Source organism: Colius striatus, chromosome 13 (genome assembly GCF_028858725.1).
Source record: "Colius striatus isolate bColStr4 chromosome 13, bColStr4.1.hap1, whole genome shotgun sequence".
In the NCBI taxonomy this organism is placed as follows: Eukaryota; Metazoa; Chordata; class Aves; order Coliiformes; family Coliidae; genus Colius; species Colius striatus.
Window position 1 is genome coordinate 11,109,927 of NC_084771.1, and position 20,325 is coordinate 11,130,251.

At 45.1% G+C, this 20,325-nt stretch overlaps 1 protein-coding gene across 2 annotated transcripts; it reads left to right on the forward strand.

The window, feature by feature from the left end:
• The first annotated feature begins 273 nt into the window (after positions 1–273).
• On the forward strand, positions 274–11,228 carry NSDHL (NAD(P) dependent steroid dehydrogenase-like). Of its 2 annotated transcripts, XM_062006657.1 has the most exons (8): positions 274–321; positions 1,172–1,221; positions 4,198–4,359; positions 5,199–5,345; positions 6,719–6,847; positions 8,777–8,919; positions 9,149–9,251; positions 9,955–11,228. In XM_062006657.1, exons 2-8 carry the CDS (start codon positions 1,201–1,203, stop codon positions 10,288–10,290), a joined length of 1,041 nt encoding a protein of 346 aa, XP_061862641.1. In that variant the 5' UTR covers positions 274–321; positions 1,172–1,200; the 3' UTR covers positions 10,291–11,228. The 2 variants fall into 2 exon arrangements, with proteins under 2 accessions (XP_061862641.1, XP_061862642.1); XM_062006658.1 differs by lacking the exon at positions 4,198–4,359.
• Positions 11,229–20,325: the final 9,097 nt, after the last annotated feature.

Here is a 20,325-nt window from a genome sequence, read left to right on the forward strand (position 1 = left end):
AGGTAACCGACCTGGGAGAAGGGACTCTCCTTCATCCGTCAATCCGATTGGCCAAAGGGAGGAAGCCGCAGGCCAATCAGCAAGCGGTATGCGGCTAGCGCGATGCTCAGCCCAGGGCGCGCGGGAAGACAAGAGGCGGGAGGCGGTGGAGTGGGCGGGGCCTGTGGGAAGCTCCGCGCTGATTGGTGGGCGGGAGGGATGGGCGACCTGGAGCTGAGGGGCCGGGCCGGGCCGAGTCTGTGCGGTGAGTGGGCAGGGCCGGGCCCGGGGGCGGGGGGAGGAACAGAGCCTGCAGGGCCGTGAGGAGAGCTGCCGTGTGGGGTAGGTTGTGGGGACTGCGGAGCTGAGGGGTGGGCGTAGGGGCGGGTAAGGGAGGCTGTGAGGGAACGTGAGGTAGGTTGTGGGGAGGGAGAGCGGGGCTGAGGGAGGCTTCGGGGATGTGAGGAGGGTTGAGTCCTGGGTAAGATTTAGACTGGAGCTGAGGAAGAACTTTTTGCCTGAGAGAGTTGTCAGCCCCTGTGCCAGGCTGCCCAGGGAGCTGGGGGAGTGCCCAGCCCTGGAGGGATCCCAAAGCCATGGAGCTGAGGCGCTGAGGGCTGTGGGTCAGTGCTGGGCTGGGCAGGGTGAGGGGAGGGCTGGGACTGCAGCAGCTTAAAGAGCTTTTCCAACCAAAATGGTTCGGTGATAATTCTCTGCCCTGATGAACAAAACAAGCAGTACAAGAGTAACTGTAGTATCAAATAACTTTCTCAAAGGCATAATTTCAGTATCATAAAATGCTCCTGATAACAAGGGCACCATTTATTTTACCTAGTATTAGCTTCATGCTCTTTCTTTAAGTCTGAATATTTACACTCCAAACAACAAGAAGACTCACCTCACCCTGCCAAGCCCACCACTAACCCATGGCCCTCAGCATCTCAGCTCCATGGCTTTGCAATAGCTCCAGGGTTGAGGACTCTCCTACATCTCTGGGCAGCCTGGCACAGGGGCTGACAACACTCTCAGGGAAAAGGATCTTCCTAAATTAGCTCAACATTATGCTTTAGCATAATGGCTTCAAACCTCAATTTCTGTAACTAGAAACATGTTTTAAAACAATAAGTTAGGTTTGTGTTAATGACATGTGTAAGTTTAAGTATTGGGAATAAAACATTCTCCTTTTTTAAAGGATCAGGTTGATAGTGAATCATCTGAGAAATGGCCACACGCCTCAGACTGGTAAGTTGAGGATTTTAATGATGCTTTCTGGAGATCTGTCTTGCAGAAACTTCTTATGAGCATTACTAGAGAAGACAGGAGACTGTTCCTGCATTAATGCTGATTCTAGAGATATTGGCAGAGGAAATGTGATCTTGCAGAGTCATTTACTGCTGTTAGTTCCCAGGAGATCCGGGTATGCTCCAACATCCTAAAACTTTGTCAGTGCAGCCAAATCTAGTCTGGAGATTTAGTTAATGAGAATCATTTCTACATGTCTCATTCCATGTTACAGTGCAGATAAAAACCCATCTGAGGCCCTTGAGATCTACTAGACCATTGTAACCTCTTCCTGTGGTTACTGCATTGAACACAGAGGTTAGAAGATGGAAAGAGCAACATTATTCTTAGCTCCAAGAGGTGTTTGGACATTATTCTTAGGAGTACATTTTATCAAGCTGTTCTATTGCGTTACCCATGGTTGTTTTTTATAGAGAAATCCCTCCCTTCTGACCTTTTTTCTCAAGAATTCATCTGAAGCTTATGGAAGACCAGTGAGTCTCAGATATTTAGGAAACAATCAGAAAAAAACAACGTAGTGTCATGGTAGAGAGTGTGAAAGAGCTGTAACATCTTTGGGCAGACAGGAATCTCATGAGATTCAACAAAGGTAAGTGCAGAGTCCTGCAGCTGGGGAGGAACAGCCCCATGCACCAGGACAGACTCGGGATTGACCTGCTAGAGAGCAGCTCCAGGAGAGACACCTGAGAGTCCTGGTTGATAATAAACTAACCATGAGCCAGCAATGTGCCCTCTTGGGCAAGGAGGCCAATGGCATCCTGGGATGCATCGAGAAGAGTGTGGGCAACAGGTCGAGGGAGGTTCTCCTCCCCTTCTACTCTGCCCTGGTGAGGCCTCATCTAGAGTCCTGTGTCCAGTTCTGGGCTCACCCAGCTCAAGAGGGACAGGGAACTGCTGGAGAGAGTCCTGATTCTGGTCATTGAGTTGGTTTGTTTAGTACTTTCCCAAGCGTTGTGTGTGCTAGATTGTATTGTATATAACAACTGTGCACTACAGATTAATTAAATAGTCTGTTTCTCATCACTGGTTAGATTACTGTCCTTTACCTGGACAAGTGGAAAACTGTAATACAGCAATCCGTCGGCTGTCTTCTTTGTGCCGGTAGGAAACGCTGCTGATATTTAGATTCAGGCAGAGGGCGTCAGTGTGCCGCTGGAAGCACACTGGAAGCTTCACGTGGAAGCGCAGCGTGAAGCTCTGATGCTCTCGCATTAACGAAGAACGAGCTGGAATGGGAAGAGAGCCAGAGGAAGGCAAGGAAAGATATCGATGAACCAGAATGACTGCCATTTGAGGAGGAGCTGAAAAGGCTGGACCCCTCGACAGGGAGGAGATATTGAAGAGCCAAGGGATGTGACTGGGTTTAGTGAATCGGGAAGCTGATGAGTAAGGCATGTGGAACAGTGTTGTGGGGGGAGTGTGAACTGAGGGAACTGCAGGGTCACATATTAAACACATTTTTTTCCTGTGTCATCTGTTTTCTTGTAACTGTCAAACCAAATAGACTGCTGGGCCAATTAATTAGAACTTCCCTTCAGTTATTTTAATCAGAGTGTACTTTGTATGTGTCATTTAACATAACTGGTTATGCTTTAGTGTAACTGAGCAACTGCAATGAACTCTTCAGATTTCTGCTGTGGATAACTGATACTCTGCAGTAGAACCTTAGTTTAAGGATGTAGCACTTAGAAACTTTGGAACAGTGCCCCGCTGAGCCTCATCTGGAGTCCTGTATCCAGTTCTGGGCTCCCCAGCTCCAGAGGGACAGGAAACTGCTGGAGAGAGGCCAGTGCAGGGCTACCAAGATGACTGGAGCATCTTCCCTATGAGGAAAGGCTGCAGCACCTGGGGCTGTTTAGTCTGGAGAAGAGGAGGCTGCAGGGGGATCTTGTTAATATTTACAAATATCTCACTGGTGGGTGTCAGGAGGTTGGGGCAGCACTTTTTTTTCTGTTGTATCCAGTGCCAGGACAAGGGGTGATGGGAAGAAGCTGGAACACAAAAAGTTTCATTTAAACATAAGGAAAAACTTTCAGTGTTGAGGTGAGGGAGCCCTGGCCCAAGCTGCCCAGGGAGGGTGTGGAGGCTCCTGCTCTGGAGGTTTCCAAACCCATCTGGGCACTTTCCTGTGTGACCTGATCTAGGTGGAGCTGCTTTGGCAGGGAGTTGGACTGGATGATCTCTAAAGGTCCCTTCCAACCCCTACCATTCTGTGATTCTATGAATTGTCATCTTTGAGCAGTTTCACTGAGTTAGAACTCCCTTCAGCTCGATGGCATAACTGCAGAGGTGGAGTTTGTGTGGCAACAAGAAGGAACAAATCTATTTCCAGCCAGGACAGAGCATTCTTTATATAAAAGTTTCCTCAGACTCCTTGCTTGTGTGTTCTGTGTTGGTGGTAAGGTCTTCAGTCTGGTTAGACAAGTGACTCGACTGGAATCTGTTAATTAGTGACTCTAGCCATTGATTGTTTTAAAAGCTTAAAAAAAGAAAGGGAGAATTAATGACTAACTCCAAAGGCTAAGCCCTACCTTTACCTGATTGCTTTCTTGGCTTGGAGAAACTGAAGTTTCACACTCTCTGAAAATGGTTTTGCCCTTGCTACTGGTGACAGTTTCAGTATTGTGACTTATCTGTGTGGTGTGGCTGAAGGAAATTGTTTGCTTTCTTGTCAGGGCAGCTTGTCAGAGCCAGTCCTCTTTTTCTTCCCCACTATGTGAGCCACTTGGTTACAGGGCAGGGTCCTGCCAAGGTACAGGATTAACACGAGCCCTGCGGACCCACTAGCACTTCTCCAATTAAACTAGCTGCTGACTAGTTGTGCAGATTTCCAGCACAGTGAGATATTGGGCAGTTCAGAGCAGCTTACTTGTGCAGTGTCTTCATGCTAAAGAGCTTTTCTCCCTGTCTCTGCAGGCTGGTAAGAAATGTACAGTGATTGGCGGCTCAGGATTCTTAGGCCAGCACATGGTGGAGCAGCTCCTGGAGAAGGGATATGTGGTCAATGTATTTGATATTCAGAAGAGATTTGACAATGACAGAGTGCAGTTCTTCCTGGGAGACCTTTGTGACAAAGAGGTACAGACTTAACAGCAGTACATGCCATGGGCAGTGAGAAATGTCTGTTGAAATGATCAGCTTTCAGAGCTGAGCCTGAAGCACTGAAACACCCAAAGGCATTGCAGAGGTTGTAAAGGGGAATGTAGGTGTTTCCCCCAACCTTTCCTGGGAAGTCATTAGCCTAAGCCATTTTCTGTGGAACCCTCACTAGAACATTTAATGATACATACTTGATATCTGCTTGAAGCTGAAAAGAACAGGCTTTGTTTCTGTCCTATGATTTGCTTTACTGTTAGCTCAGGTGTACAGTCTAATTACAGCCACTGTTGGTAACTGCATGTGAGTATTCTTCTAGCTAACCTCAGCTGCATGGGAGAGGCAGAACACATTATTCCTAACAGTCATGCTAATTTCTCTTGCTAGTTTGCATTTGTATGCAATGTGAAGAGATATCTCCCTACCACTATAAAGTTACACATCTCGGGGCTTTATGACAGTCATCTCAAACACAGACAGTGCCATGGGGTTAAACCTGCTGCTTGCTGAGTTTTCTAACTCCTAGCTCTGGATAATTTTGAGTCTCAGACCTACACTTGAGACTATTGCAAGTAGTTAAGTCTAGACAGCCTGCAGGTCTCAGAAGGTTCCCAAGTTTTTCTCTGGAAAGAAAAGATGATGCCTAGCAAGAAGGAGGGGACATTATGAAGATCCTGGACACTGATCCTATTCCAGTTGCTCACCTTTAGGGAAGGAAGAGCGCTTGAAATTTAGTGGGTTTGTTTCCAGTAAAACTGAGGTTTATTTCCTTCCTTGTTTTGTTGTTTTTTTTTTTTCTGATCATGTAATATATCTTCTAGGCTTTGCTCCCAGCTTTACAAGGTGTGTCAGTGGCATTTCATTGTGCATCACCAGCACCTTCAAGTGACAACAGGGAACTGTTTTATAAGGTGAATTTTATGGGAACCAAAGCAGTCATCGAAGCTTGCAAAGAAGCTGGAGTGCAGGTAAGGGTAGAAAAGCAAATGGAGATTGTAAGATGTTGATGTGACTTTATAACAATCACAACATGGACCAAATTCTATGTAGTTTGATAGAGGGGTAAAGGTCTCAGAGATAATCCTTACTTGTTCTGTGAAGTGAAAATTAGTAGGAGATACCCTGCTGGCCTTCTGCTCAGTGTCTGATGTATGTTCAGTCCATATTTGCCACAGAAAACCTGCACACTGCAATCTTCCTGACTGCAGGGAAAGCATCCATTGAAATTTGTCCTCCTAGATGTCTGGGAATCGCCCGCAGGAGAACCATGACAGATGGATTCTTTCATGTTTTAGTAGGGGGACAGTTCTACAGATAGTTTCTCCTGCAGTGGAGGTATTCCTGGCATCTTTTACCTACATGAATTCTTTGACATATAATGAGAAGGAAGACACTTGTGCCATGAGTGTACTATAATTTGATTTAGAAAGTTATTTGAACACAAAAGTAGGAGCCAGAGGAAACCAGGCTGCTCTCCAGGCAAGGCTGTGTGTGTTTTTGTTCTCCTTACATTATTTTGATATCACGTGAGCCTTCATTTCAATTCTTTGCAAATTTCCAGGCACAATCCATGTGAAGATCTCTTACTTCTGGGCAGAGGTGTTCCCTCCAAAGCAGGCATTTTGCACAGTGTCTGTGTACAAAGATGGAAATGATGTTTAGAATTAAATGATACCTATCACATAGGACTCCCAGCCCTACAGTTTGTGGGGGTTTCCCCTCTACCTCCATGTGTAATAAGCTGTTGTAGGAGATGGGCCACGGGGCGTTTACCTTCAGGTTTAGTCTGGGTTCTGTCTCAGCAAGGAGCTAAGTCTTGTTGGAACTCGTTGGATCTCATCATCTTTCTATTACAATGTAGATGATCTTTAAAACCACCTGTTTCTGATTACTCAAATACATCACTAACTTCCTGTTTTGGATCCACTAGGGTATGTTTTTATCCAACAGAAACATCCCAGATTAGAATTCTAATTTGGTTTAGTCTACCATGATACTGTTCTCATCAAGAAGAGCAAATATATGTTAAACAACACTCATTGCATGTTAAGTGCTAAAATATGCCAAAAGCTGCCATCCTGGAGATGTTTTTGCTTTGACTGCTGCCTTGGATATTTCTTGAAATGTTTTCATCTCCTTTAGGTAGCACAAAACAATGTGATGGAGTCAAAAGAGTAGGAGTTTTCTTACCTGCAGTTCAGATGATCAACGTTAGCCCACGTTCTTCTTGGCTCAGCTTGTTATCTGTAGAATCAGTAGATTAAACATTATTATTGTCTTTACTCAGCCAACCCTTTTGTCTTAGGCTCTAAACAACTGTTTTCTTTCACATTCATTGCAGAAATTGGTGTTGACTAGCAGTGCCAGTGTAGTTTTTGAGGGCACAGACATAAAAAATGGATCAGAAGACCTCCCTTATGCAAAAAACCCCATTGACTATTACACGGAGACGAAGATCCTACAGGAGAAGGTATTTGTCATCAGATGGTTGACATTGTGATTTCTTGATGCTTAAAACAGCCCTTCTAAACGTAGGGCATGCCCTAGGGGACATGACAGATCCTTCAAGACTGAACAGATCTCTGTTGTCCAGGATCTCTCATTAAAAAGGAGCATCTTGTTCTTACAGTTGCAAAGAGAATCTGGGCAGAATCAGCCATGTTTAGCAATGCTTGTGCTAGAGTTTTCTGACTATAACTGAAATTGGAAATTCCTGTCTTCCAGACAAAAGAATCTGATTTTAGCCCCTATTCTCAGCACACAGGCTGGTGAGTCCTGGATTCATTTGCTCTGTTACAGAGAAATATGGCAGGTGGCTGCCTCTTGCATCTTTTTCAGATGTCCCATGTTCTTTTCCCCAGGCATGTCCATGGCTTGGCCCAAGGGATGCTTTCCAGGCAGCTCTCTAGCTGTCCAAACACTTAAGTACTTATTTAAGTCATTTTTGCCTGGTGAAGCTTTCAAGTAGTGTATTCACTTAATAACAAAGGAATAAAATAAAGCTGTGACATAAATTACTGGGGAAGTTGAATGAAACAGTGTGCTACACTACAGAGGTTGTTTCTAGAGAAAGAACTGGCAGAGATGTTGCTTCTGTTGCAAGAACCAGGTTATAGTGTCACTCCTTAACTGATCCAGCTGTGTTTTAAGAGCAGTTGAGGGGAGTATTTTGCCTTTCTCTGCCCTTCTTGGAAGGCTGTTTCAGAACTCCATTTACCTGATTTGCAGCCTGAAGTTACAGTTGGGATTGTGAACAAGTCACTGGGGAAGAAGGTGAGATGGAGATGTGGAGTGAGTTAAGGAGCATGCCAGCCTAATAACATGTTATCAGCTAATGCTATTGGCTCTGTAAGGAAAATATTCTTGTTAAAAAAGATCTGAAAGCTTTCTCTACATCTGCATGTCTGCTATTTGGTCATTTGCAGATCACCAGTTGTCTGATCTATTCCAAGTTCTCAATACTGCAGTATCTATGGTTTAAATACAGTATGACAACATTTTAAATCAAAGCAAACAAACAGTTTCAAACCTTTTTCAGTGGCTTGCAGTTTCTGTTGTGGAAAGAATCTGTGCTTTTTGTGCAAGAAGAACTTAGACTTGCTTCCACACTGAAGCTGACATTGCATCCTCTAAAGCAGAGTATTAGCCTTGAAGAGTTTTTCTTACCTTCTTTGAAAAGAGCTTAATTGAAACTGCAGCATAGAACCAGCTGTTCATTCACAAGCATAGCCACTTTGCAGTGAAGTGGACTAATCAAGTGGAAGCTTAGTAGCAATCAAATCTAGCCCAAAATGCTTGTAATTACATCTTTGATGTGAGTGAAACAGGGAAAGTAGTCAGTGTACATTTGTATGTGTTGTTCTCGGATTTGTAATAGGAAATGCACCAGCTGTTAAAAATGAGTAGAACATGTTGTTTGGAAACTCCCAGTAGCATTAAACCATCTTCAAAGATGCCTTGCTAAATCTGCTTAGCCCATGGTGCTACCAGGAAGATGGGATCATACCCCTTCTGAATGGGAAATCTTCCACTGGTTGATGAGAGAGACAGAGGCTGAATTGCTTCATGTCCTTCTTTTTTCCAACATGTCTATAAAGAGTTAATGGAGTGAAGGAACTTTCAAAACTCCTTTGCTTTTGATGGTGCTAAATGAGAGAAGCAAAGAGTTCCCTTCCTTTGCCTGTCAACTAAGTGTTCAGTAATGAAAACAGGTCCCAGAGATGGGAACAAAGGAAGCATCATTTGTAAAGATGTGAGTGGTCAGTAATTCTTCCACTGATGTCTTCCCAGGAAGATGGGGGAACACCCACCCCCTTTAGTGATGTCCTTGGAATATATTACTAAGTTTTATTTTCCCTCCCAGCCTTTCCTCCTCATTTTGTGACCATTTTCCCTACAGGAGGTGCTCAGTGCAAACGACCCAGGCAATAATTTCTTCACTACTGCTATTCGTCCCCATGGAATATTTGGTCCTAGAGACCCTCAGCTGGTTCCCATCCTCATCCAAGCAGCTAAGAGTGGCAAAATGAAGTTCATAATTGGGTGAGTCAGGCTCAGTTCTTTCATAGCTTCTGTTAAAACTGATGTTGAACCTAATATGTAGGGACTTTGTCTCTCTGGCAGGATATAGCCTGAAGTTGCAGCACAAGAGTGTGGGAGAGGAGAAAACTTGGAATAAATATATCTTGTGTGAAAGTCCTTCCTTTTGCCACAAGCAGTTTTCTCAGCCTAACTTGCCTTAGGGCTAAACTACTTCCTTTTGTCTGTGCAGGGATGGAAAGAACTTGGTAGATTTCACCTATGTGGAAAATGTGGTCCATGGACACATCTTAGCTGCAGAAAATCTTCAGAAAGACTCTCCTCTGTGTGGGAAGGTAAGGAAAGACCTAGTGAGGGGAGGGAAGTGGTGTCCCCTAGCTGAACTTTCATCTGCAAGCCTTGCTTGGCTGCATGTGTCTACTCAGTAATTCATGCTGATTTTTGTCTGTACTGACATCTATCTTGGAGAGGAGTGGAACTAACACACATTAAATAGGTCATTTTTTTTCCTGTCTGGGGGTACAATGAATGGTTGCTCAGCTGGTTGTGTGCAACCACATAGGATAAAATGGATGAATATCCTTTAACCTGGTGCTATAAAACTCCTTCTGAAAGGCAATCTAGGCAGAGTTGTGGGCAGCTAAGATGTGTACATAAGAAACAGTAATTTAGCTTTTATGATAGAGGCTGGAACAGGAGGAACTTCTAAATTTTGATGGCACTGCTGTGCTCTGGCATGCACCTTACACACAGCTGGGATGCTTTACTGCATTACACTGTGTTGTGACATTCAATTTGATCATTTATGAGTGATCTTCACCTCTGGGGTGTAGGAAGCAGCTGCCTTGCTTAGAAAAGAAGGAGTTTGTGGCTTTTTAGACAGAAGTGGTCAGTGCAAAGCAGATTCTCGTGAAAATGTGTTCTCAGCCAAATCAGGGATGTCATTCTCAGCATGAACATGAGATGGGTCATCTCAGAGGCAAATTCTTGAAAACTCTAATGATTTTACCTCTGGCTTTTTGTCTTCCTCTCTTTCAGGCATTTCATATCACAAATGATGAACCAATTCCTTTCTGGGCTTTCATGTCCCGTGTCTTGACTGGCTTGAACTATGATCCTCCCAAGTACCACATTCCTTATTGGCTGGCATATTACCTCGCCCTACTCTTGTCTCTAGTGCTGGGGGTGCTAAGTCCACTGGTCACCATCAAGCCCACTTTTACCCCTATGAGGGTGGCACTGGCTGGAACATTTCACTACTATAGCTGTGAACGGGCCAAAAGAGCCATGGGCTACAAACCAGTGGTGAGCTTGGATGAAGCAATAGACAGGACTGTGCAGAGCTACCCCCACCTACGCCGGGTGAAGGCCTGAGAAGCCCTAGATGGACTTTTTTCTACTTGATTTTCGTCATTGCTTTGACATCTTAACACAAACATTGAAGCAAATGTCACTAATGCTCTGGAACAGAAGGTTTTCATGAAGTCCCTCCTCATCATCATCATCATCAAGGCAGCTTTATCTGGGTTGATAAACTCAAGTAGGAGCTGTGCTAACACTCTTCTTTGATGTGACTTCTTGTTTTGAAACGGCTCCTGAGCCTTATGGACTATGAATAAACACCCTGCTGTGCCCTCTTCAATCCCAACCCAGCACATCAGCATTCCTGCATCTTCTTTCTCCACCCTTGTCCTCTGTTTTGTTGCTCTGGTGATAACAGTTGCCTCTTCTCATAGCTGCACATTGGGTCATGAAATACCTCTCACCACTGGTTCCTCTCTGATTTGGCTTTTTTTTGATCTATACAAGAGTGATGAAAGAGAGGCTTGTGCCAAAAAAAAAGGAGTTCTGCCAGCATCCCTTAAAACATTATTCCCTCCATGGCTGGTGGGTGATTTCTTACTGAGGCATCAGAAGGAAAGCTGAGGAAAGGCATGCCAGGCCTCTCTTTGTGAGGAAACATGCCTTTGTTTCTGAAGGAACCTGTTTCTAAGTAAAAAAATAACTCAAATCAAGAAGAAATGACTTCCTAATTCCGTGTTTCATCTTTGAGAGGTCAGATCCTATTCTGAACATCTCAGCATAAACATGATAATAATCATTCCCTGTGTTGGGGAGAGAAATATTTACTGTGGCTGTTGTCTGTCAGCACATACTATTTTCCATAGCTCACTCCCCTTAAGAACAACGTTGGCTGGAAGATCCAACTGCCCAAAGCTCTCATCTTGTCTGACATGTTATTGCTGGTAATGGTGATTTTCTGTGGCTTTGACTACTTAGTATATGAATAAAACCTCTTTTCCACAAGAAAATGGCTATCATAAAACTGTTTAGTTTGACATTTGTATTAAGTCTAATTTAGCCTGTAATCTTTTTAAGTGCTTCACTTCTGTTTTGGTTTTAAATGAAGAGTTTAGGATAGAGCTGGAACCAGTTGCTGGCTCTCCAGGAGTGCTGGTGTTTCAAATTTCAGAAGCATGGGAAGTGCCTCACTCAGTGAACCTTCATCTCACCTGGGAGCTCAATACACTGCTGGAGTCCTATAGTAATTAGTTCTATTTTAACTCCTGGCTGTTTTCTGGAGAGTTTTGGGTTGGGTTTTTTGTGTTTCTGTAAATCCTTATTTGCTGCTTTACCAGCTTGCTAGTTTTGACTAATTTTTGTCTTGCTTGATCTTGAAGTAAATACTAGCCAGCTGCTTGGGCCAGTTCACACAGTTTTGGTTTGCACAGGTCAACCATCTTGGCCTTTTCTTTTTTTCCAGCCTGTAGGGTTAAATATTTAAAGCTTGAATTCAAAGGTGCAATTCTTCAGCAGCATGTTGGTCAAAAAAAAAAAGCCCTGTGGTTCCCAAGATTTCTGGAATTAGCTTGTGGCATCCCATAATCTGTTTCAGTGTGAGCTAGATCCTTCTTTCAAAGACCTGAGATGTGTTAACCTCCATGGGATGCACCAATGTGCCAGAACAACACCAACATTAATGGGAAGACCCTTTCTTCTGTCACTGTTTTTGTGTGTCCCAGTGTCTCATCTAGATAAAAATGTTAATAAATTATGACATATAAAAAGCACACTCACGTGGTGAAACCACACCTGGCTGAGAGACAGGGCTCTATTCCCATGGTTTTGTGTAAGGTCAGGCATCTCACCTGCTTTGAGGGATGAGGAAAGACTAGAGGATGTTACTTCCTTGCTCCTTTCCATAAAGCTGAGCCCACTTCTCCTTTTTGTAGTTGACTGACACTAAACTCTTAGCTCATTAATGAAAATGGCCTTTTATGACAATGGACAATGCTCTGCAGTAGAGGTAGCTGCTAAACCAAGCTGCTGAGTACAGAAATCCCTGAGGGAGAGTGTGTCAGAGGAAGTGCTGCACCAAAAAGGTGGGATTGCTTTTGGGACTTTGTGGTGCAGCACAGCAGAGAGCTTTAGCTCCTCCTCTGCAAAGCAGGGCTGATGCTGCCCTCACACAAAGAGGTGGGGAGAGAATGGGATTGTACTGAAGTGAAAGGAGCAAGCACCACGATTACTTGAAATCAAACATTAAAAAAATAGGTCAAAGCAGATTTTGGCCTCTAGATGGCATTTCTCAGCTAGATCTGCTTTGCAGCTTCAATCAGTCCCAAAAATGCTGACTCTCTGCCTTTGGAGTTCTAGGGGAGGGTTACTCATCTCCCTGTGTCTTTGGAGGACTGTCAAGGTAAGAGGTGAAAGTAACAACCAGAAGGTGCTACAGAAACAAGAGGCACTGGAAGTTCAGGTCTGCTGGATAAAAAGCAGCAGGCAATATGGATTCTCTCACGTGTCTGGGTAATACACAAAGGGTAAAACAGAGGTTTGTATAGAGATGAGCAGCGTCCCAGAGCAGGGCATGGAAAGAAGCATTGCATCACACTGAAGTTGGTTTGACTTGGTACTCCCTATATAATTAGGTCAGTTCCCAGCATTTCTTCTGGCAGGCTGACTAGCTTCTGTTTTCCAAAACAAGTAAACAGGCATTGTTGCTGTGGTGGAGCCTGACATTGCTGTGCCTATACCCCTAGCCACAACAGAGGAGAAACCTGGCTTTATCCATAGCTTTTTCTATCCATGATCAAGCTTCTTCCTCCTCTCAACCCATTTTCTCATTCTAATAAGCATCTGCATAAATCCCATCCTGTGTTTTCTGGGCAAGCCAATGAGATCCTTCTGGACTTTCCTGCCTATGATTTATTTGTCCTGGCAGCTCTTTGCAACCTGGATCTTGTGTGTATGTCAGCAAGCAAGCAGGAGCCTATGAAGCAAAATTGCCATCATCAAAATTCCCCTCAAGTGCCTAGGGTCAACTTGAGTTGCAAGGCATCCTTCTTGGTAATGCTGAACAGGAGCTGCTAAAGACTTCAAAGACTTTCCTAGAGCACTCTTGTCAAATTTCTTATCTCTCTCTCACTATGCCTTCCTTGCTTTTTCTTGCTGCAGTTCCTAATTTTGCTGACCTCAGACTGTTTTTGGTTTGACAAACAGTGGGAGAGATAAAGGAGATACCTTCTGTTGCTTATCCTGGAGAAAGGAGAGGGAGGGAAAGCATGTGAGAGGGAAAAAGGTGCTTTCAAAGTAAACAGGAACTCCATTTCTCTTCTTATAGAGAGATTGCAAAAGGAGCATATGCACAGGAGGAGTGTCAGTCTTTCAGTCTTGCCCTTAAGAGTGGAGGAGAAGCTCAGTGACAAAAAGGAGAAAGGGTGGCTTGGTTGTCATTACTTGAAACAAGTAAGAGAGGCACTTGATGAAAAAGCAGGTGAGAAATTATCTTGCATGTCCAGTGAGCAAAAAGGCATGGAGACAAATTTTAATCAAGACTGAGGTGGATATGTAGAGGGTTTCAGGTAGAGGATAATGTTTGCACCATGCAAGCATGTGGTTACCACTGTGGAAGCTCAGTAGCTCCAGGGCCTTACATAAATACTGGGACCTAACATGCATTACAGTGCTCAAACACAACCTTTGGTGACACTGTGAAAGGGGCACCTTTCGACTCAGATCCTTGCATGTGTTACATCTGCTGATGCTAGTGATCACCAAGCACTGGTATGAGTTTCCACACCTTTGAGCACAGGAGAGCCAAACATGGCATGAGTGGGCTGGGCTCTGCTCCTTGAGAGGATTGTCTGCCAGGTTTCGCTGGTGCTTGTGCAAGCCTTTGGAGAACGCCGGGGCCACGGGTGGAAGCGATGGTGCAACCTGGTCCTTACCTTATTATGGGACAGGGAAAGCAACTTGTTTGCCTCAGAGCCCAGAAGCAGCTTGCTGAGCTGGTGATGAGAAATAAATAAGCATCTCCCTACTTGCAACAGAGCATGTTTGAGGTGCTGCTGTTACCTGATTGCACATGTTTTACTGTCTTGGCAATGCCATCGGGCTGGTGCTTGGCCACAGCCTCTCTTTGCACTGCATTTGCTGACAAGATCGTTTTGTCTCAGTGCTGAGAGCTCCTGACCTCCTGTGCAGGTGTGTCTTCATGACCATGGGTGAGATTATTGTATTCTGGCCCTAAACAGTCAAGGATATGCGTTTCTTTTCTGCTACCTGCTATTAGGAAGGTGAGGTCTGGCGTTTTGGCAGTGCTTTGTAATGACACCTCATGAAAAACCGGTTTGATTCCCTTGTAACAAATGGGTGTAGTGGTTTTACACCCTTCTACTCATCACAGCTCTGCTCAGTCTCTACTGAGGCTTTGGTTTTCTGTCACCTTTGCAAAGGCGTGAAGGACTGATGGAAGAACCACTTGCTTCCACCTTCAGGACAAGGATGGGGTCCAGGTAGTTACTTGGGAGAAAGTGTTCTTGGAAAAAACAGGAAATGCACCAGTGCTCAGTGCTCTGGAATGGTGGGGACTCATTTTTCATGACTAGAAAATAACAACAACAACAAAAAGATGAAGAATGTATTGTGGTAACTGTTCAAACACAAAGTGGCCTGGCCAGGGAGGCAGCATGCCTCTGGGCACAAATCTGCTGCTGTCAGAGGAATGACAAGCATTGCTATGCTACTTGCTACAGCCACCTTCCCCTAAAATTGTCTGCCTGGATTTCCAGGGTTGAGCAGTTTCCTACCTTGTAGACGTCACTGTTTCTAAAGGTATGTGTTCTGCACCTCTGGAAAGGAATGTAGCAAAAAGTTATGCAAACTGGTTTTAAACTGGCTGTTTCTGGAAGTGGTAGCAGTGTGCCCGTGGCAGAAGTGAGTTTAGGGCATGCTGATTTACCCTGGCAGGAAGAGATTATAGCACAGGCATAGCTGCAGTCCACAGCCAGCCAAACCTGATAGCCTGACCTTGCTGGCTGTGAGCTTTCCTACACTTACCTCTGTATGGCTCAGGGATCCCCTTTGGGACACCTTCAAGAAGTGAAAAGCTGATGTGTGGATGTTTCAGAGCACAGGCAGTGTTGAAAGCCCTTTGCTCTTCCCAAAACTCCAAAGCAGCCAACTCCCAAACACAAAACTCTCATTGGAAAGTATCTTGTTTGCAGCTCAGTTCTTAAGTTTTCTGTTTTCAGTTCTTGGGAGCAAGTGCCCTTCATACTTGCCACATTCTCTCCTGGGTAGTTCTCTTACACTATGATCAACTGACCTCTGTTCCTTTCTTAAAATTGGGGTTTTTTTAAACTCAAATGGTCTGAGTCCTTTAAATCTTTTGCTTTTAGGCATTCTCTCCAGCCTGTGAATGGTTTCTGTGACTGCAGCTTCCTTGTGTGATGTAATTCTCATGTCTTGCTGATCCCAAATGATCTGCTTTGCAGTGTGCTGAGGATACAAGGGAGGGCAGATAAGCAGCAGTGAAACACACCTGACCTAGGGGAACCTGCTTCTGCAGGGGGGTTGGACTGGATGATCTCTAAAGGTCCCTTCCAACCCCTATGATTCTATGATAAGCATTGACCAGTGCTAACTGTGAAACAACTTTGAGAGGTGCTTGTGTTATTTTATAAATGTGATTCAGGGATAAGCCATTTTTCTGGTAAAATCAGAGACTCTGGGCTGAAATTTACCTAGAGTGTTTGCAGAAAAACAATGTTTCCTGGAGATGGGAGCCCTCCTCCTCTGCTGCAGGAGCTTGTGACAGGACATTCCTCTTGCTTTGGGCTGGGCTGGCTTCTTTGGCACACCAGGAAAGCAGCCTCAGCTGCACCTTTGGCCCCTGACTGGAAGAGGGAGTCCAGATCTGCAGAAAGGTGGGGGGCTTTCAAGCCAGATCCTCTTGGTTTTAACCTAGTACAGAGGAAAAAATACCCCTCTTGAGCTCTGCTCCTGGACCGATGAAGAGAAGGGACTTTCTGTTGTTGTTGACTTCAGTACATGCAGGATTTGCCCCAGAGGTATGCAGGTTAACTGTGCTGTTTCCAGATGAGGCTGGTCTTGCCAGTGAAGCTGAGTTTGGTGGCTTTCCTCCAAAGCATCATGAATTTGTCAGTATTTAACCCATAGCTGCTAGCTTGGGAAAGCTGCTGCTGTTTCTTGCAATGCTAAGAATTACAATTTCACTGTCTTTGGTGTAGTATGGGGCTGTAGCTGCTATATATATCAGCAAAAAGGCTCAGTTTCACTCCCCTTACACACACATGTCCACACACACACTGCACTGCACAGGGAATAGATTCCTAACATAAATCTGGAGCCTTTATCCCTAAGCTTCTTCTAGAAGGCACAGAGATGATGCTCCTGATCTGATTTGTCTCAGTTAAATGCCTAAAGTGAAGTAAATTGTCTTCCCTATCAGAATTACCAGTCTTTCAGCCCTTGCTGTGGAGTGAGCTGGTGATGCTGTGTTTCAGTGGCCCTATGACATGATGCTACTGCAGATGTCACTCAGGCCTGCCACTTGCTAGCAAAAAAACCTTCTGCCTCTGGCCACTGCTGTGATTTTCAAATGCTATGTCATTAAAAACAAAATATGCTCCTGTAATTATGAGGAACAAAAAAACCCATCAGGATTTCTGTGCCTGCTGGTGTGAGTGATATCCAGCTATACTTTGGAAAGAGTGGTTTATCTGAGAGCTTAATTGGTGTAAAACCACAAAGACTTGTTTGGGACTGATTGTCCCTAACTGTTCAAGCTGCTTGAGCACCAGTGGTGTACTCACAGAGCTTTGTGTGCAGTATGGGAGTACCGTGAACCGTGGTGACACGATAGCCCTGGAAATCTCCAGTTCAAGGTAAGCTGTCTGCATGGTTGGCCATGGTTATTTTCAACTGAACAAAGAGAATGAAAAGCCTTTTCTACAGAGGGGAAAAAAGGAAAAAGAAAGGAAGAAAAAAGAAGTGTGTTCCTATGCTACTCACATTACTGGGAAATAAAAGACAGAGCCGTGGTTTACATGAGTATACCTGTGTACTAACATCAATACAGATACACTACATTTCTCCTGGTATCTAATGTCTGTGACCCTCTGGTGTTGTCCTAGTCCAAGTGAGAAAGACAGAACATCTTTTTCCATGTTCTGCCAGTCCTAGAAGACAACTGTTCTTGAGACTCCCTTCTCCTTTCCAAACTTTTTAAAGTGCTCTCTCTTGCTCCCTGTTAATTGGGAGGTCCGTGATGTTTGTGCTGTCCTTGGAGCATCCACTTCTCTGCTTCTCTTTAGCAACAGCCATGGCTAGGAGAGTTTCCTTGCTTTAGTCTTTCTGCAGAAGGTAGTGTTTGGCAGCTCTACGCTAAATGGTGATGAGGGTACAGTGTCTTAGAGACATGACATTGTCCTTGGTGATCCTCCTGTGCAGACCTTGAGTCTCTGAAATGCCCGAGCTTGATTCTTCCTGTAATCACATTACTGCAAATGAAAGCAGCTCCCCTCAAGTGAAGGGCTACACTGCTTCAAAACAGACAGGAGACAGGACTGGGGGTAATGGACATTAGCTGGAACACAAAAAGTTCCACTTCAACACAAGGAAAAACTTCTTTGCTCTAAGGATGAGGGAGCTCTTGGGTGTGGAGTCTCCTCTGGAGGTTTCCAAACCTGCCTGGACATGTTCCTGTGCCCCCTGATGGAGGGGAAGCTGCTTTAGCAGGGGTTTGGGCTGGAGGAGCACTGCAGGGACTTTACAACCCCCATCATTCTGTGATTCTAAGTCCCTTTTATTCCCATGTAGGTTTTCTATGTGTGGCAGTTGTAGCAGTATCCTACTTCTCCCTTGGCTTTCCCAGACAAGCCTTAACTCTCCTCTTGCTTTCTTCCCATGAAGCTGCCCATGGCCAGCCTGACATACAGCACTGAGTAGGGAAACGCTCCCTTCCACTTGACAAGTGCAGCTGTGCAACAGCCTTACACCTCACAGCTGCTTCAGCCAGCAGCTGAATTTATGGAGGTCAAGGTTACACTAAAAAAACATGGCTAAATTAAGTGTAATGAAACATCTTTTGTCCCTTCTCTCAGGAGCATTGCTGCAGGATTAGCACAGCATGGACAACCCCGTGTGGGACTGATCCGGATTGCAGACTGAGCTGGAGGATGGCTGTGTAAAGTCAGTGCTAAATCAGTGGGCCTTTGGGTGGCATCAGGAGGCTGAAGACTGAGGGGACTTTAGGGAGTGGAGTTGGACAGAGCTTGAGTGGTGGGTATTGGTGTTGTGGAGGAGCCACATCCCATGGGGGGTTTCTGTGCTATGCTACGTGCCCTGCAGCTTGTCTGGCACTAACCACTCACTGGAGCTGCCAGCTGAGAAAGACATTCCTTGCTGTTCTACCTTTGCCACCACACCCCTGGCTTTAAGACTTGTCTTTGGATGTTTTGTACATATGCTTGGACCTGTATTTTCAAGCTAATAACAAAATGTTACTTAATACTGTGCCTATCTCCTCTTACTTAATTAGAAAAGTAGTTCTTTGCTGTGTTCCTTTCTTTTGAGCAATGCTGATAGACAGCTAATGTTGTAGCCTGCAGATCTACCAGTTCATCAGAAGTGTTCTGCAGCTGTGTGTATTGTTTTAGGGTCATCCTATTGATTTCTTTGGTGTTTAATATTAAGGTGCTCATCACAGATGCTTCTGAGGGGTTTTATTGAACAGTCATTGTGAACAATGTGTTCACATTGGAATAAAAAAGTGTTGTCCTTAGACCCTGGCATGTCCCTTCTGCTTGCTTGGCAGAGGACCTGTTGTAGCCAAAAGGCTGGCCAGGCTGTTAGTCACTATTATTTCAGGAAGGAACCTGAATGAACCTTCAGCAAACGGTGTGTGACTCATGTGTTACTGAAAATAAAGATGCACTGTCAGCTGGAGCCCTGCAGCACAAGGTGCTTTACTGAGGTAGGGTCTGGGCTGCATTTTAAACAGCTCACTTGAAGCATTTTAAATTTTCCTGAGTTGGATACCCCTCTGTGCCCACTCTGAGCTCAGGGTGTAGCTTTGTGAATGTTACCTTTTCTCTCCTGTGCTTATCTCAGCTGGGATCACCAGCAGCCTCTGGGGAAGAAGGCTCAGCTGAGCCTGCACTGCTGCTGGGCTTACAGCATGAGATCAGAGAGAAAGATCTGGGATTGGAGCAACAACATTGACATCAGGGTTTTTCAGACCTTATCTTAGTTGTGCTGCTGGGAGCCAGGGATGGGTTCTTAGCCCTGTTATAGCACATCCTAGCCCAGCCCGCTGGTGGCTTGCCCACCATCCAACAGCAGATCTGTCACAGAGCTGTGAGGAGACCACAGGGATACTTCTCTCCAGCAGCTCATCTACTACAGGGCAGGGAAAGCGTGGGCTGGTGAGTGCAGAGGTGGGGAGAGATGATGACAATATGTTTGGCTGGGGCTTGATCATCTTACCAATCAGTGGCAGGCTGAAGCCCTGGCTTCTCAGGAGTGCTTTAAACTCACATCTCCAACCACTGGTCTTTAGGAATTGCCAAAAAGTGGATCCAAGGGTCTTGTCATGTCCATTCAGAGACTCACCAAAGTTGGGCCTCAGGGATCTTGCAGTGACCACAACAATTAGAAGGGGAAATAAACTGAGGAAGAGCAGAGTACCTGTCAATTTCCTCTACAGCAAGCAGTGATAATCACACCTGTGTGCCTCCCTTAATGAGTTAGAACTAGACAGTGTTGAGTGCTAATTACAGTGCCAGTCTCTGGTGCTACCTGGGTACCACTGCTTTAAGTGGCTCAGAGACCCATGGGCTTGCTGGTGCCTGAGTAGCAGTGAGGTGCCTGCTCCTCCTTCTTGCAGGGCAAAGCCTCTCTGGCAGTGCTTGGCCTGAGGAGAAATTAAGCAGGGTGAGAGCTGGGGGGCTGCTGCCTGCTGTCCCATTGCAGCACAGAGCTGGGGAACATGGCATTTGCTGGAGAATGCAAGGAATGTAGAGGAGAGCTTTACAGGGAGGGGAGCTCATGCCCTCTGAATGGAGAAACCTGTTTGATTCCCCTGAAGGGCAGAACACACCC